Source organism: Hydra viridissima, unplaced genomic scaffold (genome assembly GCF_058129835.1).
Source record: "Hydra viridissima isolate aposymbiotic clone 2 unplaced genomic scaffold, HvirCarnegie_v1 scaffold_6, whole genome shotgun sequence".
Taxonomy (NCBI): Eukaryota; Metazoa; Cnidaria; class Hydrozoa; order Anthoathecata; family Hydridae; genus Hydra; species Hydra viridissima.
Genome location: NW_028324305.1, coordinates 6,127,013 through 6,143,751, shown reverse-complemented (window position 1 = coordinate 6,143,751; position 16,739 = coordinate 6,127,013). Strand labels below are relative to the sequence as shown.

General features: G+C 28.8%; 1 protein-coding gene and 1 long non-coding RNA gene across 4 annotated transcripts in view; one reads left to right on the top strand and one right to left on the bottom strand.

The window, feature by feature from the left end:
- Positions 1-6,781: 6,781 nt before the first annotated feature.
- LOC145190138 (uncharacterized) overlaps positions 6,782-16,739 on the bottom strand; it is a 168,018-nt gene continuing 158,060 nt past the window's right edge. Inside the window, exons 8-10 of one of the 2 annotated variants that reach the window (XM_090091218.1) lie at positions 13,229-13,278; positions 12,676-12,757; positions 6,782-7,034 (exon numbers count right to left, since the gene is read on the bottom strand). In XM_090091218.1, coding sequence (XP_089947344.1) covers positions 6,866-7,034; positions 12,676-12,757; positions 13,229-13,278 — 301 coding nt within the window. In that variant the 3' untranslated portion in view covers positions 6,782-6,865. Of the gene's footprint in view, positions 7,035-12,673; positions 12,758-13,228; positions 13,279-16,739 lie in introns of those variants that run through there. The other variant, XR_016453563.1, reaches the window with a different exon arrangement.
- On the top strand, positions 7,245-12,424 carry LOC149886777 (uncharacterized). 2 transcript variants are annotated; one of them, XR_016453575.1, is made up of 3 exons: positions 7,245-7,277; positions 11,888-12,003; positions 12,229-12,424. It is a non-coding gene; the product is annotated as an uncharacterized LOC149886777 (long non-coding RNA). The 2 variants fall into 2 exon arrangements; XR_016453574.1 differs by lacking the exon at positions 7,245-7,277 and adding an exon at positions 10,913-11,236.

Genomic DNA, 16,739 nt, shown 5'->3' with positions numbered 1-16,739 from the left:
AATAAATATAATAATAATAATAATAATAAAAATGATAATAAAAAAATAATAATAATAATAATAATAATAATAATAATAATAATAATAATATTAACAATAATAATAATAATAACAATAATAATAATGATGGTAATAATAACAACAACAACAATAATTGTAATAACAATAATAATAATAAAAATGATAATGATAAAAATAATAATAATAATAAAAATGATAATGATAAAAATAATAATAATAATAAATTAATAATAATAAATTAATAATAATAATAAATTAATAATAATAATATAATAATAATAATAATAATAATAATAATAATAATAATAATAATAATAATAATAATAACAACAACAACAATAATAATAATGATGGTAATAATAACAACAACAACAATAATTGTAATAACAATAATAATAATAACAATAATAACAAATATGACAATAATTATAATTTAGATAACAATAACAAAGTTTATAATGATGATAACAGTAACAATAATAACAATGATAATACACGTTTTTTCTTTTCTTTTTTTTTTTATAAAAAACTTATAAGAAACTAGTACTAGAAGCCCCAAAACCTTAAGAAACTATTAGAACTAAATTACTTTTTGATGAGAAACTTGTAAGGAGTTCAAGGAATATTTCCTTATTTCTGTTCTATTCAGGGACAAATCTAAGGATTATATCACTTTGAATGATATTGATGGAATTCAAATAACTTTAGTTGACTAACTGTAAAACATTTTATCTTATTAACATGTTTTCAAATTACATTTTACTTACTTTTTCTCTCTTTTTGAAACTTAAGAAACACTTAAGAAACTTTCAGTATTAGAGTTGTAAAAAATTACCCTTATAATAAGAAAATATCTAGTACTGGCTGTTATTATTGTTGCATAAGTTTCTTACCAAAAAAAAAAAAAACGTGTAATAAAAATTATTATTCAAAAACACTAGAAATAAATTTTATACACATTAGCTTCCGAAAAGGTCCGGAACTACTTAAAAACTAGTGCAGACCGCTAGGGCCACCTTAAAATTCATTTTTCCGTAATACTTGGAACATCTTTAAAAAACTCACTAAGTTAAAAAAAGTTTGATATTTAAAATAATTTTTCATAAAGTGAAGAAAATAGCTTCACTAAAAGTAAATTTGTTAACTGAAAATTGAATTTAATAACTGGTAATCGGGAACAGACATTAAGATAACGGTAAAATTGCGGAAAATTGATAGACCAGATGAAGATCGAGTTGAAATAAGTACGAGCTTTCATAAATACACCATATATTTTCAAACAAACTAGCACAAATAAGAATTATCGTAGACAAAAATGAGCAAAAGTGCAGAAGTTTGTGTAAAAGTGTGCGAAGTACTTATACTTGCATTTTGCACCACACCTCTGTCTGCGTTCGCACTTTATGGAGTTAATTATAAATAACAAAAATGATGCTTCCAATTTTTTTCCTCTATTAGGTGTATAATGATGATACATTTATATATGATTTTTGAAATTATTTAATCAAATTAACATAGTTAAACAAAAAACGTCGTGGTTCATGAAATAATTGAAAATATGTGAATAAATAAAGAAAAGAAAAACGTCACCAATCCTAGTAGTAATACGAGTAGCACGTAGATGCATATTTTTTTTAGAAGAAAAACAATGAGGCCTTTTGTAATAATATTATTTAAAAGGTTAATAGTTCAAAAAAATTTAATCTAATTTGAATGATGCTCAGTTAAAACAAATAGATTTTTTTTTTAATTGTTGATGCAATGGCTTTGTAAAAGTACTTTTTTTTTCAAGAAACGTGTCAGGATTTGAGTTTTTAATGGTAACTGTTACAAAAGGAAAATTACAGAAAAAGTTTCTTAAACCCATTTATTTTAAAAGCCCAGTTTTTTAAACCTGAGACCATGAAAACAAATTTTTAAACTTTGAAAATATTTCTTTGAAGTCATTAAAATTAAGTAAAAAGTTATAGTATGATTTAATAGATAAGTTGTATATAGATAAATTACCGCTCAAGTTTAAAAAGATTGTTATTATTATTATCATCATAATCATCATCATCATAATCATCATCATCATCATCATCATCATCATCATCATCATCATCATCATCATCATCATCATCATCATCATCATCATCATCATCATCATCATCATCATCATCATCATCATCATCATCATCATCATCATCATCATCATCATCATCATTATCATCATCATTATTATTATTATTATTATTATTATTATTATTATTATTATTATTATTATTATTATTATTATTATTATTATTATTATTATTATTATTATTATTATTATTATTATTATTATTATTATTATTATTATTATTATTATTACTATCACTATTATTATTATCATTATTATTATTATTGCTATAATTATTATTATAACTATTATTACCTTTATTATTAATATCTTTATTATAAAATTTATCATTACAGTTATTGGTTTTTCGAAATCTCTTTTGAAAACATAAGCGTAAGCTTTTTAAAAATTTGATGGATTAATACAACACATTATTTCGAATAAATATCAGAACGGAAAGTGGTCAGAGCGGAAGGAATAAGAATTGAAACTAAGGGTACACTCTTGTTGGTGTGAACGGTAAAATGCAATATGTGAAAACTGAAAGATCTTAAATTCAATGAATTCCAAATCCGTCTTCTCTTACAAGAATTAAAAAAAAAAAAAAGTTTTACTAAATTGTTCAATACTCCACACTTTGTGGAACCAATATGTTTTTGTTCTGAGTTTCTTCCATTCTTACATTTAAACCACTTGTATCTGCTCCTTTATCTATGCTTTCTCATACTTTATTATTCTTAGTTTTTTCTGAGTAATTTCTGTTTTGATACTTAACCGTTCTAATATATACTACTCTCGCATCATTCTAATAGATTAGAATGTTAATAAACTTTTAAATGAAAACCAAAAGAAACCAAAAAGGGGTCTCAAAAAAAAATTTTTTTTTAGTTAAAAGATAACTGATAGAGTTAAAAAAAAGTGAAAAAAATCTGAAATTTATCCAACCTCAAGTAGTTACTTAGTTTTTAAATATAAAGATGGTAAAAGTATGGGAAATTTTATTTGATCTAACCTTATCACTTTAAGAATAATGAACTGTCTGAAGTAAGTTTCTGTGAAAAAACGAAAAACATGACATACCATTTCCAATATTTCTGTTTGATTCGTTTACAAAAGGAATAAATTGAAACTAACATCGGACCAAAAAACATATTTATACTAAAATAATCAAATACTAATGGTGTCATTGCCATATTGTCATATGTCTACCAAAATAAAATACCCAAAAAAAAATTGATGACAGATTCAGCATAGCTTATGAGGAGTCCTGGAATCATCTTGAGCCCCTCCTCCTCCCTATCAGCTCCCCACCGCCCAATTTTTTTGAGAGCGTTTAACGAAATTATACCATTGTACTTTACTGATGTTTTCGAGGTTTTTGAAACAAAAAATGAAAAAGTATTGATGTAAAAAAGGGAAGAAAATTTAATCTTTTTCAAATTATTACATTTTAAAAATTAATTACAAAAAACCATTTTTAAGTAAAAGGTCAACATATAAAGCCTCCTTACGATATTTTTACAGCGATTTGAGGTGGAATAATTTGACGTGGAAAGATTTGAATAGAACAAGCTGCTTGAAATAATATTTTAGCTAGCAAATAAAAGTCGAATGGAGTTTTTAGTTCTTCATAACAAAAAAATTTTTTAATAAGTTAAATATTTTAGTTCTACATTTTTAACTACATAATTTTGTGTTAACAGTATTTCAAAAATACAAATTAATAATTACATTTGATAAAATTACATTTATATAAAGCAAAATTGGTAATTTGATAAAATTACATTTATGTAAAGCAAAATTGGTTGTTAAAGGAAGCACTAAATTACATGCTTTGTAGTTTCTTTTACGGATATTTTAGTGATAAATAACATTTTCTGAAATACCCTCTGTTTTATTAGCTTCATAATTATCTGACGTAATAGTTATAAACTGCTCATAGTTTTTTCACAAAATGTATATTTATGTCGTAGCTTGAAGAAACCAATTTATTCTTTGAAACCAGTTGCTTGAAGAATGATTGCTATAAAACAACCCTTCGTTGTTTCATGTTAAACACAAAAATGAAATCTCAGCGAGTACTTGTTGTCTTCTTGTTTTTTTGTTTAAAATTCAAATAAGAATTAAATGAAACTTGAGCCGGTGAATGAATAATTTAAAACTCCCAACAACTCTTTTCATGATTTTATTTTTCTATTTATTGGGCGTACTAAATGGCTATTTTTCAAGTACTCTATTTTGAGTATCAAACGTAAAAATATAAATTTTAAAAAAAAACAGTAAACGAATGAGTTGTGTAATTAAAAAATGAGTAAAATTAGCATCAGCTATAAAAATAGCAATCAGAAACGCTCACTCTTTTTTATTTATGTAGCTGCTTAAGGTTTTTTGTATAGTTACTCAGAACTTTTTATGTGGCCGCTCAGATTTTTAGCCAAACAAAATTGGCTTCAATAACAATTGTTGAAAAGGGATTTAAAGGCTGTAGAAAATTTCCATCAACATTTCTATAACATCCGTTACTTTGATTTCTTTTCCTTATTATATCCAGCATTAAATTGTTTGAAAAAGTAACTCAACGGTGGAAAAAAAAAACTGTTAACTTGGGGTAACCCTTTTAATTAAAATTCCTCTTAGACACTCTAGGATAATAATGGTATAGAAGCCCTACGTAAATTTATTCAAAGTAGCATTACCAAAAACAATGAAAAGCTGTCTCTGCTTGGTATGCAGTTCCGTAACACGAACCAAAAGTTTACTCTTAAACTATTTCAGAGATGAGAGAAAGCATAAGTGCAATATACTCTAGAAAATTCGCTTTTTTTTAAGATAGACAAAGAAAGTTGAACTTCATTCGTTATTTTTGTTACTATTAGAAAAACCTAATACCGATGCTTATTTCTATAATCATTTACAATTTTATTCAAATAATTCTGTTGAATTTTTGTTTGCGATAATTTAATGAGCAACTTTATCTAGAAATGCTGGATTTATCCTTTCATTCAGTCAGAATATAACTGATAGCCAGTTCTAGTCAAAAGGGACACAAAATAGCTGAGGTTAATTCACACCCCTAATATTTTTAACTCGTTCCATCGAGTTTTATTACTCTAGTCAACAAAAGAAAAAAAAAATTTTTTTAAATATGACAATAAATTTTCTCAAACAGGTTTTGTTTTTGAGTTGAAACAAAACTTTAATATCAGACTTTATATTGTTAAAATAACATAATCGTCTTATTATCTCACCTTATTATTCCGAATCAGAACTTTCGCCCAAGTTTTCTTCAATTTTGTTGAGGTCATTAAAGATTTCCTGTTCAATATCTTAAGGGGTGGTTTCACATTCAGTTACTGTGTTTAAATCTTTTACTACGTCATAAAGTATAATAGCAATATAACTAACAACCCTAACTTACTATTTTTACTTAGATTTTCGTATTTTCTTGAACCATAAAATATAGTTAAATATTGTTTTAGATATGGCTTCAACAAAAAGAGGTTGTGTGCTTAATCCAGGTTGTTTAAATTTGTGGAGAATATATATTTGAAAAAAATCTAAAGTCAATATCGGACTTTGTAAAATCTGTGTATCATCTATACTTTAAAATAAAGTTTTGTAAACAGGAAAAAAGCATGGGTTCCTCATATTTTACGCCAGAAACATGTTGCATGTCTACGGATATGGTCTAAATTAGAGATAAGCATCTTTTTGTAAACTGCTGCAAAAGAAGTTTTATGTGTTATTTGTTTCATAACGGTAACTAGAACGGATCCATACCTATTGCATATTTCCAGAGATAAATAAAAGAAAGGTTCACAAAGTTCCTTTTGTTTTATTTGTCTCTGGCACAGTCGTGACAAGCAACATTATTGGTCAAAAAATGTTTAATCAGTGCAGGAAAAGCAGAAATTGGTTAAAAAAATCTTATAAACGTGTCTTTAGTGCCAAGACCGCATCATACTTTTATCACTTCATGTTAAACTTAGCATAATAAAAAGGTTTATGGCATATAATCGAACTTACAAAAGCAAGGGTGCATCATGAGCATAAAAATCCATTTCCTGCAATCGGATTTAGACCAATCTGCACAAAATGTTAAAGATTTTATCGAAAATTTTGAAGATTTTATTGAGGAGCAGGGACAATGGAAGAGTGTTATTAAGGAAGGTATGATGACAGACTACTGCTGGAGTTTTCAACAAGATCTTCCTAAAATCATACATTCAAAAAAAACTTATAAAAGATCATTTGATTGTGTTAAATATAAACTTGGTTGATTTGTATTAATTTTCTTGTATTTTTTAGTCAAAAGAATAAAACTTTATATTTCAAAAAGTAAAGCTGTAAGCAATCTCCAAGCATTTCTTTCACAGTCAGGCCCATAGAAAAATTAATAGTAAAAAAATTTAGGAAAGCAAGAATTTTGTTGAACATTGTTATCGTTTTATAATTTTTTTTTTTGTAAACTTCAAAGTAAAATTGACATTTCTATTTTGTAAACTTTCACAGCCAACTACATTTTAGGGATGAAAAAACTAGAGCCTAAAGTTTGGGTTTTTACCTAAATTAAACTTACAAAGAAGCATTAAAAGCGTTTAATAGTTGTTTTATAGTTTGCACGTTAAGAAATAGTTTATTATTAATGATCGTCCTAAATTATCCATTCGGCACCGCATTTGATAAAAATTAATCAGCAATATGGAAGTAAAAAAGCTAAAATAATCATCAAAAAGATAATATTTAATTATTATTCACCATCCACTGGCTTCTACCATGGATATAGAATTGTTCTTGGTCTTTCTCCAAACTTTTCCTCATAGTTTCATTTATATTGTTAGAAGCTGTTTTCTTGAACTGATGATTGGTCAATACCAACCACTTATTAAGACTTTTATGAAAATGCAAGTACCCCAGTGGGCACGCGATGTCAAACCGACGTCGGGTTTACGTTGGATTTTCATCGGCGATGTCAACCGACTTATTACAACGTTGTTATAACGTCGCGATAACGACGTCAAAACGACGTTGTCTTACCAACGTTGTTCTGACATCGTGCGATGTCTTTTGACATAAATACGACGTAAATCGACAATTTTACAAATAAATAAAATTTACATATCGTGGTGTGACCTAACAAAGTACTATGCTTTAAGTAAGTCCTAATTTAAGAAATGACAAATTTCGTATATATAAAAGAAACATTTGCGGAAAATAACTTTGTTATTTTAACTAGATATCTAGTTAGATATAATAACTAAATTTTTTTCTCTAAATGTTTATTTTATGTAAACACCACGGTAATTTTATTATATATTTTTTGAACTGGAAGTTTGAATACCGGAAAATAAACATCTTATTGGAAAAAAGTAGTTATTCTACCGGAAAAATAATTATTATTGGAAAAAATAAATTTACCGGGAAGATATAAATTTAACACTAAGACTTTATTGACAGCCATAACATATTGACTAGTGAACGGAAACTTTCGGCTTCGGCCGAAATTTCGGCCGAAGTTTCGGCCGAAGCCGAAACCGAAATTTCTGCGTCAGCAATTTTTTACTTTTCCTGCTTCGGCCGAAATTTTGGTTCAAACCACAACCGAAATGAACCGAAACTTTTATAAGATTTTTTTTAAAGTTAGATAACTTTTTTTTAATTTAGTGTGGGATCATGACGATTTCCTAATTTTAATCGTTTGTTCGTAAATCAGTTTTTAATTATAACAATTGTAGAAATTTTAATTGAAATCACGTTACATAATTGATTCAAGTTACTATTCTCAAATCATTCTTTAAATAAGTTAACATTTAAGTTAAGTAACCAAAATCAATAATTTAATCAAAGTTTCTCAGTGCTAAATTTTACAATGGAAAATAATCGAAAGAAAAGCTATTTATGGAATCATTTTACCGTAACAGCCAATTATTCCAAATACGCAACTTGCAATATCTGCAATTTGAAAATATCTCGTGGATCCCATAATCCAAAACTTCAATCACTTAGCGGACTTTCATCACATTTAAGAAGTCGGCATCCACAGCTTACTCTAAAAAATCTCCTAACTGAAAAAGCAATACTCACAACTACCGACAATCCTGAAAATATACCAACTTCAGATCAGCTTGAGCCTCTTACAATTAAAAAAAGAACAATACCTTTATTTGACATCAGATCAAAACGCCAGAGGACTGAAATGCTGCAATTTACAATGCCTGGCTGGGTTGACAATATCTCAAAAATTGATTCAAATTCCGAAGAAGGTCTTAAGTTTCATAGATCTATATTTGAAATGATTATCCTCGACTTACAGCCTTGGTCAATTGTGAATAATCCGGGATTTTTACGCCATCATGCAGTTTTTACACCACACTTTGACATTGGAAGTGAGAAATACTACCGAAGCATGCTCAATCCAGCCTATGAAAAGATTAAGCTTGCAACGAAAGTTATCCTTAACGAAAAAAATGCTAAAACTATCTCAATCTCTCTGGACGTTTGGTCATCCTTTCATCATAAGTACTTGGGCATGATGGCACACTTCATTTCAGACAAATGGGAGCGGATCAAATTCTGCCTGTCATGTTCCAAGTTTGATGAAAAACATACTGCTTCAAACATTTTTCAAAGACTTGAGAATGTTGTGAAAGAGTGGGAGCTAAAGGACAAGATCACATTCTGCTTAAGAGACAATGCTGCAAATATAAAAGCAGCTTTCAAAGAACCACAGTGTGTTTACAAGTCTGCTGGGTGTCTAAATCATTCACTTCAACTAGTGATTAAAAAAGAACTTTTTTCACTTCAGAGTGCTGTAAACTTGATAGAAAAATGTCGAAAGCTTTGCACTCATGCTTCTTTTTCAAATTCCTTCTTTGCTGAGCTTTATAAACAACAAGAGGTTCAAATGAACAATTTTGACAGGCTCGGACTCAAAAATGATGTCCCAACACGCTGGAATTCAACATATTACATGCTTGAAAGAATTCTGTACTTGAAATCAGCAATTGCTACCACGCTGCTAATCCGTCCTTCCAGCGGCATTGAGTTCACTGTACAGGAATGGAATCTGTGTGAAAAGCTGGTACACATCTTAGCGATTTTCGAAGAAGCCACCAAATTGCTCTCTGGAAAGGATGCTTGCATCAGTGCATGTATTCCAATTGTGACAACTATCCTGAAATCATTCGAAGTTCCCTCTGATGACGAAGAAGTGATTGGCATGAAAAATGCTTTAAAGAAAGCAATGGAGGCACGTTTTTTTGATTTAGAAACCATTGATCATTTTGCAATAGCAACACTTCTTGATCCCAGATACAAGCACCACTTCTTTAGATCCCAAGAAGCCTTTCAAGCTGCAAAAAAACAAGTTCTTTTGGAATTAGACAGTTCCATTTTGAGCCAAAATGAAACTACTCCTGTGATGAAAACTAAGTCTATTGAGAACACTGGGTTTTCTTCAATGATGCAAAATATAATTGCAGAGTCACAAAATACAAGGTCCAAAAATCCAACTTCCAAATTAGCAAAGGAAGTTTTAAACGAGTACTTAGAAAGCCCAACATCTTCATGCTGTTTAGAGTTTTGGAAAGAATATGAAGAAAAAACAACATTAAAAGCAAAGTATGGTTTGGCAAAAATGGCAAAGAGATTCCTTACACCTCCACCAACATCTACCGAAGTTGAAAGGTTGTTTTCAACTGCTGGAGACATTCTTTCAAATGAAAGAAATAGACTTTTGCCAGAAAACATGGAAAAAATTTTATTCTGTAGAGAAAATATTTCAGTTGTTAACTTTAATTATTAAAATGTCTTGACATATTCTACTTTCTTTTTTGACATACTATAGTTTTTATCAAATTATGTTACATGGTGATTGCTTAGATATACGTAAAATAGTTTTTTTTGCTTTAATTCGGTGATCATAAAAGGTTCAGGGATTTTTAACATTTTTTTTCAAATTTCGGCTGTTTCGGTTTCGGCTTCGGCCGAAATTTCGGCCGAAATTGAAATTTCGGCTTCGGCTACGGCTTTACTGAACCGAAATTTCGGTACTTTCGGTTTCGGCTCAAATTTCGGTTTCGGTCGATTACTATCACTAATATTGACAAACCATAAAACGCATGCTCTCTATGGCAAGCGAAAGTTAGTTTATTTTTTTACTTGATTTAATTAATTGTGACTTTAAAAGATGTATGTATGTATGTATGTATGTATGTATGTATGTATGTATGTATGTATGTATGTATGTATGTATGTATGTATGTATGTATATGTATGTATGTATGTATGTATGTATGTATGTATGTATGTATGTATGTATGTATGTATGTATGTATGTATGTATGTATGTATGTATGTATGTATGTATGTATGTATGTATGTATGTATGTATGTATGTATGTATGTATGTATGTATGTATGTATGTATGTATGTATGTATGTATGTATGTATGTATGTATGTATGTATGTATGTATGCATGTATATTTAAATTAGTAAAAAATATTTATCTGAATTTTTTTTATTAATTCATTACTGTACTGTTTTTAAGGTTATTTGTATGTGTAAATTCAACAAGAGTGCTAAATGAATAAAATCAGAGTAATATATTTTATTTAATGTGATAAATTTAAAATAAAACTACATAATGTTTACTACTTTAAGTTTCATGCTTATTGCAATCATCAGGTAAAAAATACATTATTTGAGCTTTTTGTGAATAAATGTTTGTGGTTTGCACATCTTTATTTCCATTCTTCTTCAGATACCCCAATATACACTTTGTTAGATGTATTAACAGTTTCATCATGCTTTACAGATCTTGTCTCTGTTGTTTCCATGATCTTGTCCCACTTTCTTGTTTCCATGTTAATTTTTTTGGATAGGCACACAGTGGGATAAACATGAATATTCAAAAATGGATCGATATCACAATCTATAACTTTTTCAACAGCTATTAACATTATTCTTTAGATGTCTTACATTAATAATTGGGGAGCCCAAAATCAAGAAATCAATAATCTAATTAATGATGCTCTGCGAAATGATTCTGATGACAATGTACAATTTGTTAACAATGAAGTTGAATCTCTTTGTTCTGAGTCAGCTAACAGTAGTAATTGATCATTATTTATTGATATTAATAAATATCATTATTATTGTATTAGAGTGAGTGATCCTAATACAAAAATAATGATAAAATAATAACCAGTTGGTACAGTTAAGGGATCTAAGTTTGTGAATGACTTTGTAAATAAGAGGGTAGACTTTAGAATACATATTAAAATATATAAGAATTTTGTTACGTGATATTAATGTTGTTTTGTTAAGTTATTCGTCATCCTAATAAAAAAATAATTCAATACATCCCTCAAATCTTATCAAATCATCATCACAACAACCATAAAAACTGTGCAACATAATAACAAACACAAAAATTTGTCAAAGCGTATTAATGGTAGAGTAACTTTCAAGTTTATAAAGTTTTATTTGTCTATGCTATTGTAGTTCATGGTGTTAATTTTGTTAACAATTTCTTTTATGCAGACTAAAATGGCTATTTATGAGTTATTTCAAAGTACGTTTTGAATTTTTGAAAAAAATTTTTTTTACCTTGCATCAGCAGAAACATTTTTAAAAAGTCAGAAGTTCTCACTGGTTATGAAATATTTGGAGACCTGAGTGTGCTACTGACATGCATATTTGATAGTTAAGAATATTTATTTATCAATATATTAATTCCAAAAACAATATCTTTTGTTTTCAGAATCAACTTCAGAGTCTGATACAGAGAATGAATACACACTTCATTTGAGAACCAGAAATCAGAGACAGACCATTACTGTTATTAAAGAAGATATTGGGTAAACCATGAGAATTGATGTAAGTTTCCTTGCATATTTGATAATTAAGAATATTTATTTATCAATATATTTTGATGATGATATGGATACAACCAATAAAATGACTGCAATATCCCCCATACATCGATGGCGAGCTGGACATGTCATATTGGGAAATAGGCTTCCTCCACAACAAAGAACTCAAATATATATACTCTTAAAATTATTTTTTCATCATTTTAAAATTTTTTCTTTCTTTTTATAGTCTGATGTCGCACAAAGTTATGGCTTGTTTTAATATGAAAGAGACTAAACGCAAAAAAAATGGATAAACAAAGTTTTGAAAAGTTAAAAGTTTACAAGCTTATCATTGGGCGTGTCCAGAAAGATACTGATGCAAAATAGAAAGTTGTTTTTTGTAATGAATGCTTTTACGCCAGAAAATATGTGCTATTTTTTAATTGTATTTATTATGTTGGTTTAACATCGCTCTACCACTTAATGACATCGTCTTTACATCAGTAATCTGACGTCGTTCCGACGTTGGTTTAACATCGCTCGACGTTGAATGACATCGGAATTCTGACATCACCCGATGTCTTTTTTTCGACGTCGCCCAACCTTTCCATTTCCAACGTAAATCCGACATCGATCCGACGTCAGCTCCGACGTCGATCCGACGTTGTTCCGACGTCGCTTTGCCCACTGGGACGTCTTTTGATCCCGATGGATTGCGTAAAGCTCTTTAGTAATGGAATGATGCCCGAGTACAGATCTTACGTAAGTATCCATTTCTAAAAGATGATTTGCTCAGCAATATTTATACTACTTAAAAAAGTAGATATAAATTAGATCTAAATCTTAATGTCGTATAAACGTAAACAATTCCTTACAAACAAAACATGTGCGGATACTTAAAATAGTACCCTTTCATAAAAGATGAGAAACTCTTCAGAATTTTATTTGAAACATGAGTAATAGGTAAACTAATAGAGATATTCATTAAATTTTAAAAGTGTACTAGCCCTAAGATCAAATTGTGGGCTCATCTCCACTCTAAAGTTCTTGCTAATTTAATTCTAAAGTAGCAATGTCAATAATATTGCAACTTATTTGCTATATTTCCAAAAAAAATTAGGATTGGATAAAAATATTAAACTTTAAGAGTAAAAAAACGATTAAACTAAATTAAGAAATATCATTTTTATCTAGTTTTGGAATTTGTTAAACGCATTAAATTACAAATTTGGAAAGATAATTTTTACCTGCCCATAAGTGATCACAGTCATTAGAATAATAACAAGCACTTCTTACTCTAAAAAAAAAACATACATTCTCTAATAATAAAACATGAAAAAATGAAATAGTTTTCTCAGACGATCGGATAACGATTTAAAAATCAAGAAGAAAATTTATTGACAAGATTTCACTTTTCAACGTGTTTTCAACGTAAATAATAGACTTTTCCGCCTCCCAACACATTCCACGATCATAAATCAAGACAAATAAAACTCTATGATAACCATTTTAAAAACGTTGTTTATTAAGAAAAAAAAGTCAAAAGCTACACAAAAATGAATCAAAACTTTTTGTCATTAATATTGTCAAGCGCAATATTAAATTCAAAAAATATTTAAAAAAAAACAAAAACTCAAGTTACGTGGAAGAGCAATTTTTCTTTCTTGGTGTATTTAGAGGTTTTATAGGATGCAAGCAAGACTATTTTCGGTATGCTTTTGTTAACTTTCGTGGTGTACCGGTAGTACTTTGAAATGACAATCTCACAGTGATATCAACTATAATCATTCCAGATTGAGGACAATTTGATATCCTTTAAGTCATTGAAATGTTGTGAATAATTTCGCTCGAGTTGAGAAAAGGATCTGGAAACTAGTGAATGATATATTACATTACCACGAAAATACATGGACAATAAAGTTAACGTTTGGCTCAATGAAAACTTAGAAATAAACAACGGACCAGGTAGATATTAGGTAACTGATTTATGTAAAGTAATGAAGCAAAATCTTCCTAAAATCTAAACTTTCAATCATGACCGCCGAGAGGGGGGGTGGGGGTGGGGGTGGACGGGGAAGATTCCCGGGGCCCCTCGTGTGCACAAACAATTTTTTAAAGTAATTTTTAAAATATTTAAATAGTTTTGACTTTTAAAAGATTTTATTAACTTTAATTTTTCATTTTCAATGACCAGAGCACGCTTCTTTTGGTCCTGGGTAAGTAATTGATCATAATGAGGGCCCCTTTAAAAAACTTCCCGGGGCCCGAAATTTCTCTCGGCTGCTATGCTTACAATATATTTCTGTTTGTTAAAGTCACTTTTAATGAAATCAAGAGAATAATTTTCAAAAGCAAATGTTACAAAAGGTGGAAGGAAATACTCGAGCGTTGCATTATAACCATAACCAGAAACTTCAAGTGACAGGTTCAGATTGTTGCTATAATAATATAAAAATTACAAAGTTAATGCTTTTTTTCTTGACAGAATCTATATTAAAACAAATCATAGATATTAAAATAAACGTATTTAAAAAAACCTTTTCAAAAAATTCAGACTTGAAATAGAAAAATGTCACTTTAACGAAGGAAATGAGCCTTAAAAAAAAGTAAGAAGTTTAAAAATACAAAGAGTTTGTTTAAAGAGTCTTTATAGTATAAAAAAAACAACTTCATATGACAACGCTCATCATTTATAAGGTAGACTGAGGCAATTTTACCACAGGGCGATTTTGTCCCTTGATGTTTAAAGAAAAAAGAAGTATTTAGATTAACATTTCTAAGTAGATCACCTTATATTACTTTTTACTTTTTAAAGTAGATTCTATTGATGGATTAAAGTATATGTTTTATTCAGTGGATTGTTTTGATTTTTTTTTAATATAATTTGCTGTTTTGCATTTGATTGAAATTATTGTTTTTTTTTTGCTCTAACTGATATTATTATTGATTTTATTAGAATTAATTGAAGAAGTTTGTGGAAACTTTACGTAAGTTTTTTATATATGTTAACAGAAATATACTGGTATAAGCGGGTAAGGTTTTATGCTTTTTACTTTGGCAAACTATAGTGAAGCATTCCATCTAATATTAGATAACGATAAAAGCCACATTTCAATTGAAGCTTTAGATTTATACAAGGAAAATGGTGGTGTTAACCATCACGCCCCACTAACTGCAACCCTTAGATCGGGGTGTGTTTGGACCAAATAAACGTTACTACGACCGTGTTATGAATGGTCGGATGGTATCTAATCTTGGAAGATCTATCCAGATTTATGATGTCGCTGATTAAGTTGGCAAGAGAGCATTTACGAATGAAAATATTGAAAAGGGATTCCAGGTTACAGGGATACATTCAATTGAAAGTAATATTTTTACTAAAGACAAGTTTCTTTCTTCCTATGTAGCAGATTTTGAACAAATCCAGAAAAATGCAATTACTATAGACAATAAAAAATCTCAACAGCCGTGAAATGAGATTGCATCAGGTTCATTAGCTTCCACCACTTGTAATATAGCTGTCATCAATGAAATGTAAAGTACAGATCCCTTCAATGTCTGCTAAACAAACATTTATAGTTGTGATTCCAGAAACGGTCCGCCCATTTCATAAAGATGCGGCTGAAAAGGCTATACATCAAAAAAGACGGTTCACCAGAAAAGAAGTTAATTGAACAGCAAATAGAAATTAAGAATCAGTAGCTAAGAAGAAAATATTTTCTGGTACAAAACAAAAGTTATCCCAGGAAGAAAGGCAAAGGCAAAACCGTAGACGCTTCTTGTTTAGAGAATAAGCAATGTGTTTTTCATCTAGTGAAGAAAATTGTAATATTTATGCAAGAATTAGTACAAAGAGTTTTAGAAGAAGAAATGGATAAATCCTCTCAGCCTTTAACACTCTACTTCCAAAGGAAAAACCGGTGTTGTACCTTGGGAAACAAAGCAATTGCGTAAAAAATAAGTTATTACTCACTAATTAAAAATCCTATTTTAAATTTTCAGGTGTTGGCGTTATCAAAATGCTGGGTTTTTAAGTAGTATTTAAAAAAGTAATATTACTTACGTAATTCAGTTTTAATAATGTAAAAGTAACATTGGTCTGATGTTAAGCAAAGAATAATACTGATAATGAATCGTTTAATTATTTCAAAGATTTTCTTATTTACATTTTTCATTTAATCAAAGAGATTTTTTTATTGATATTTTACATACTATTTATCTTAAAAGATAAGACATTAAGTCTAAATTAAGATTATATATGGTGATGTGCACGCTATCAATAGAAGTTGCTGTTGAGACATTCGTTAATTTAGAATCTTGTATTTTTATAATAGCAAGGATTCACCACACAGAAAACGCAATTTTTTGTTGAAAACTCTTCTGATCTAATATGTTTGCAACGACAAAGGTCGCAGAGGATGCAACCGCAGCAACCTGTATCGCGGCAAATATATTTGACAATTATTAGACATGTTATGTATTCTTTCTGTCTTCAAATTTGTTGTTTCTTTTTTTTAAGTTATTTACTTATGTGTCTTATTTAGAAGGGAAGCTATAGAAATATATTTAGAATGAAAATGAAAGAACACTAAAGTTTCAAAGTAATTACCATATTGCTTACTGTAGAGAAAATAAACAAAAATAACCCAGCTCATCAACAAGTGCTTAAAAGTTAACAGAAACACTTAGTAATTAATTTTAAACTTTTGACAAATACTTCAACTTCTCTTCTAAAGGAAATTCTATTGACAATAAACT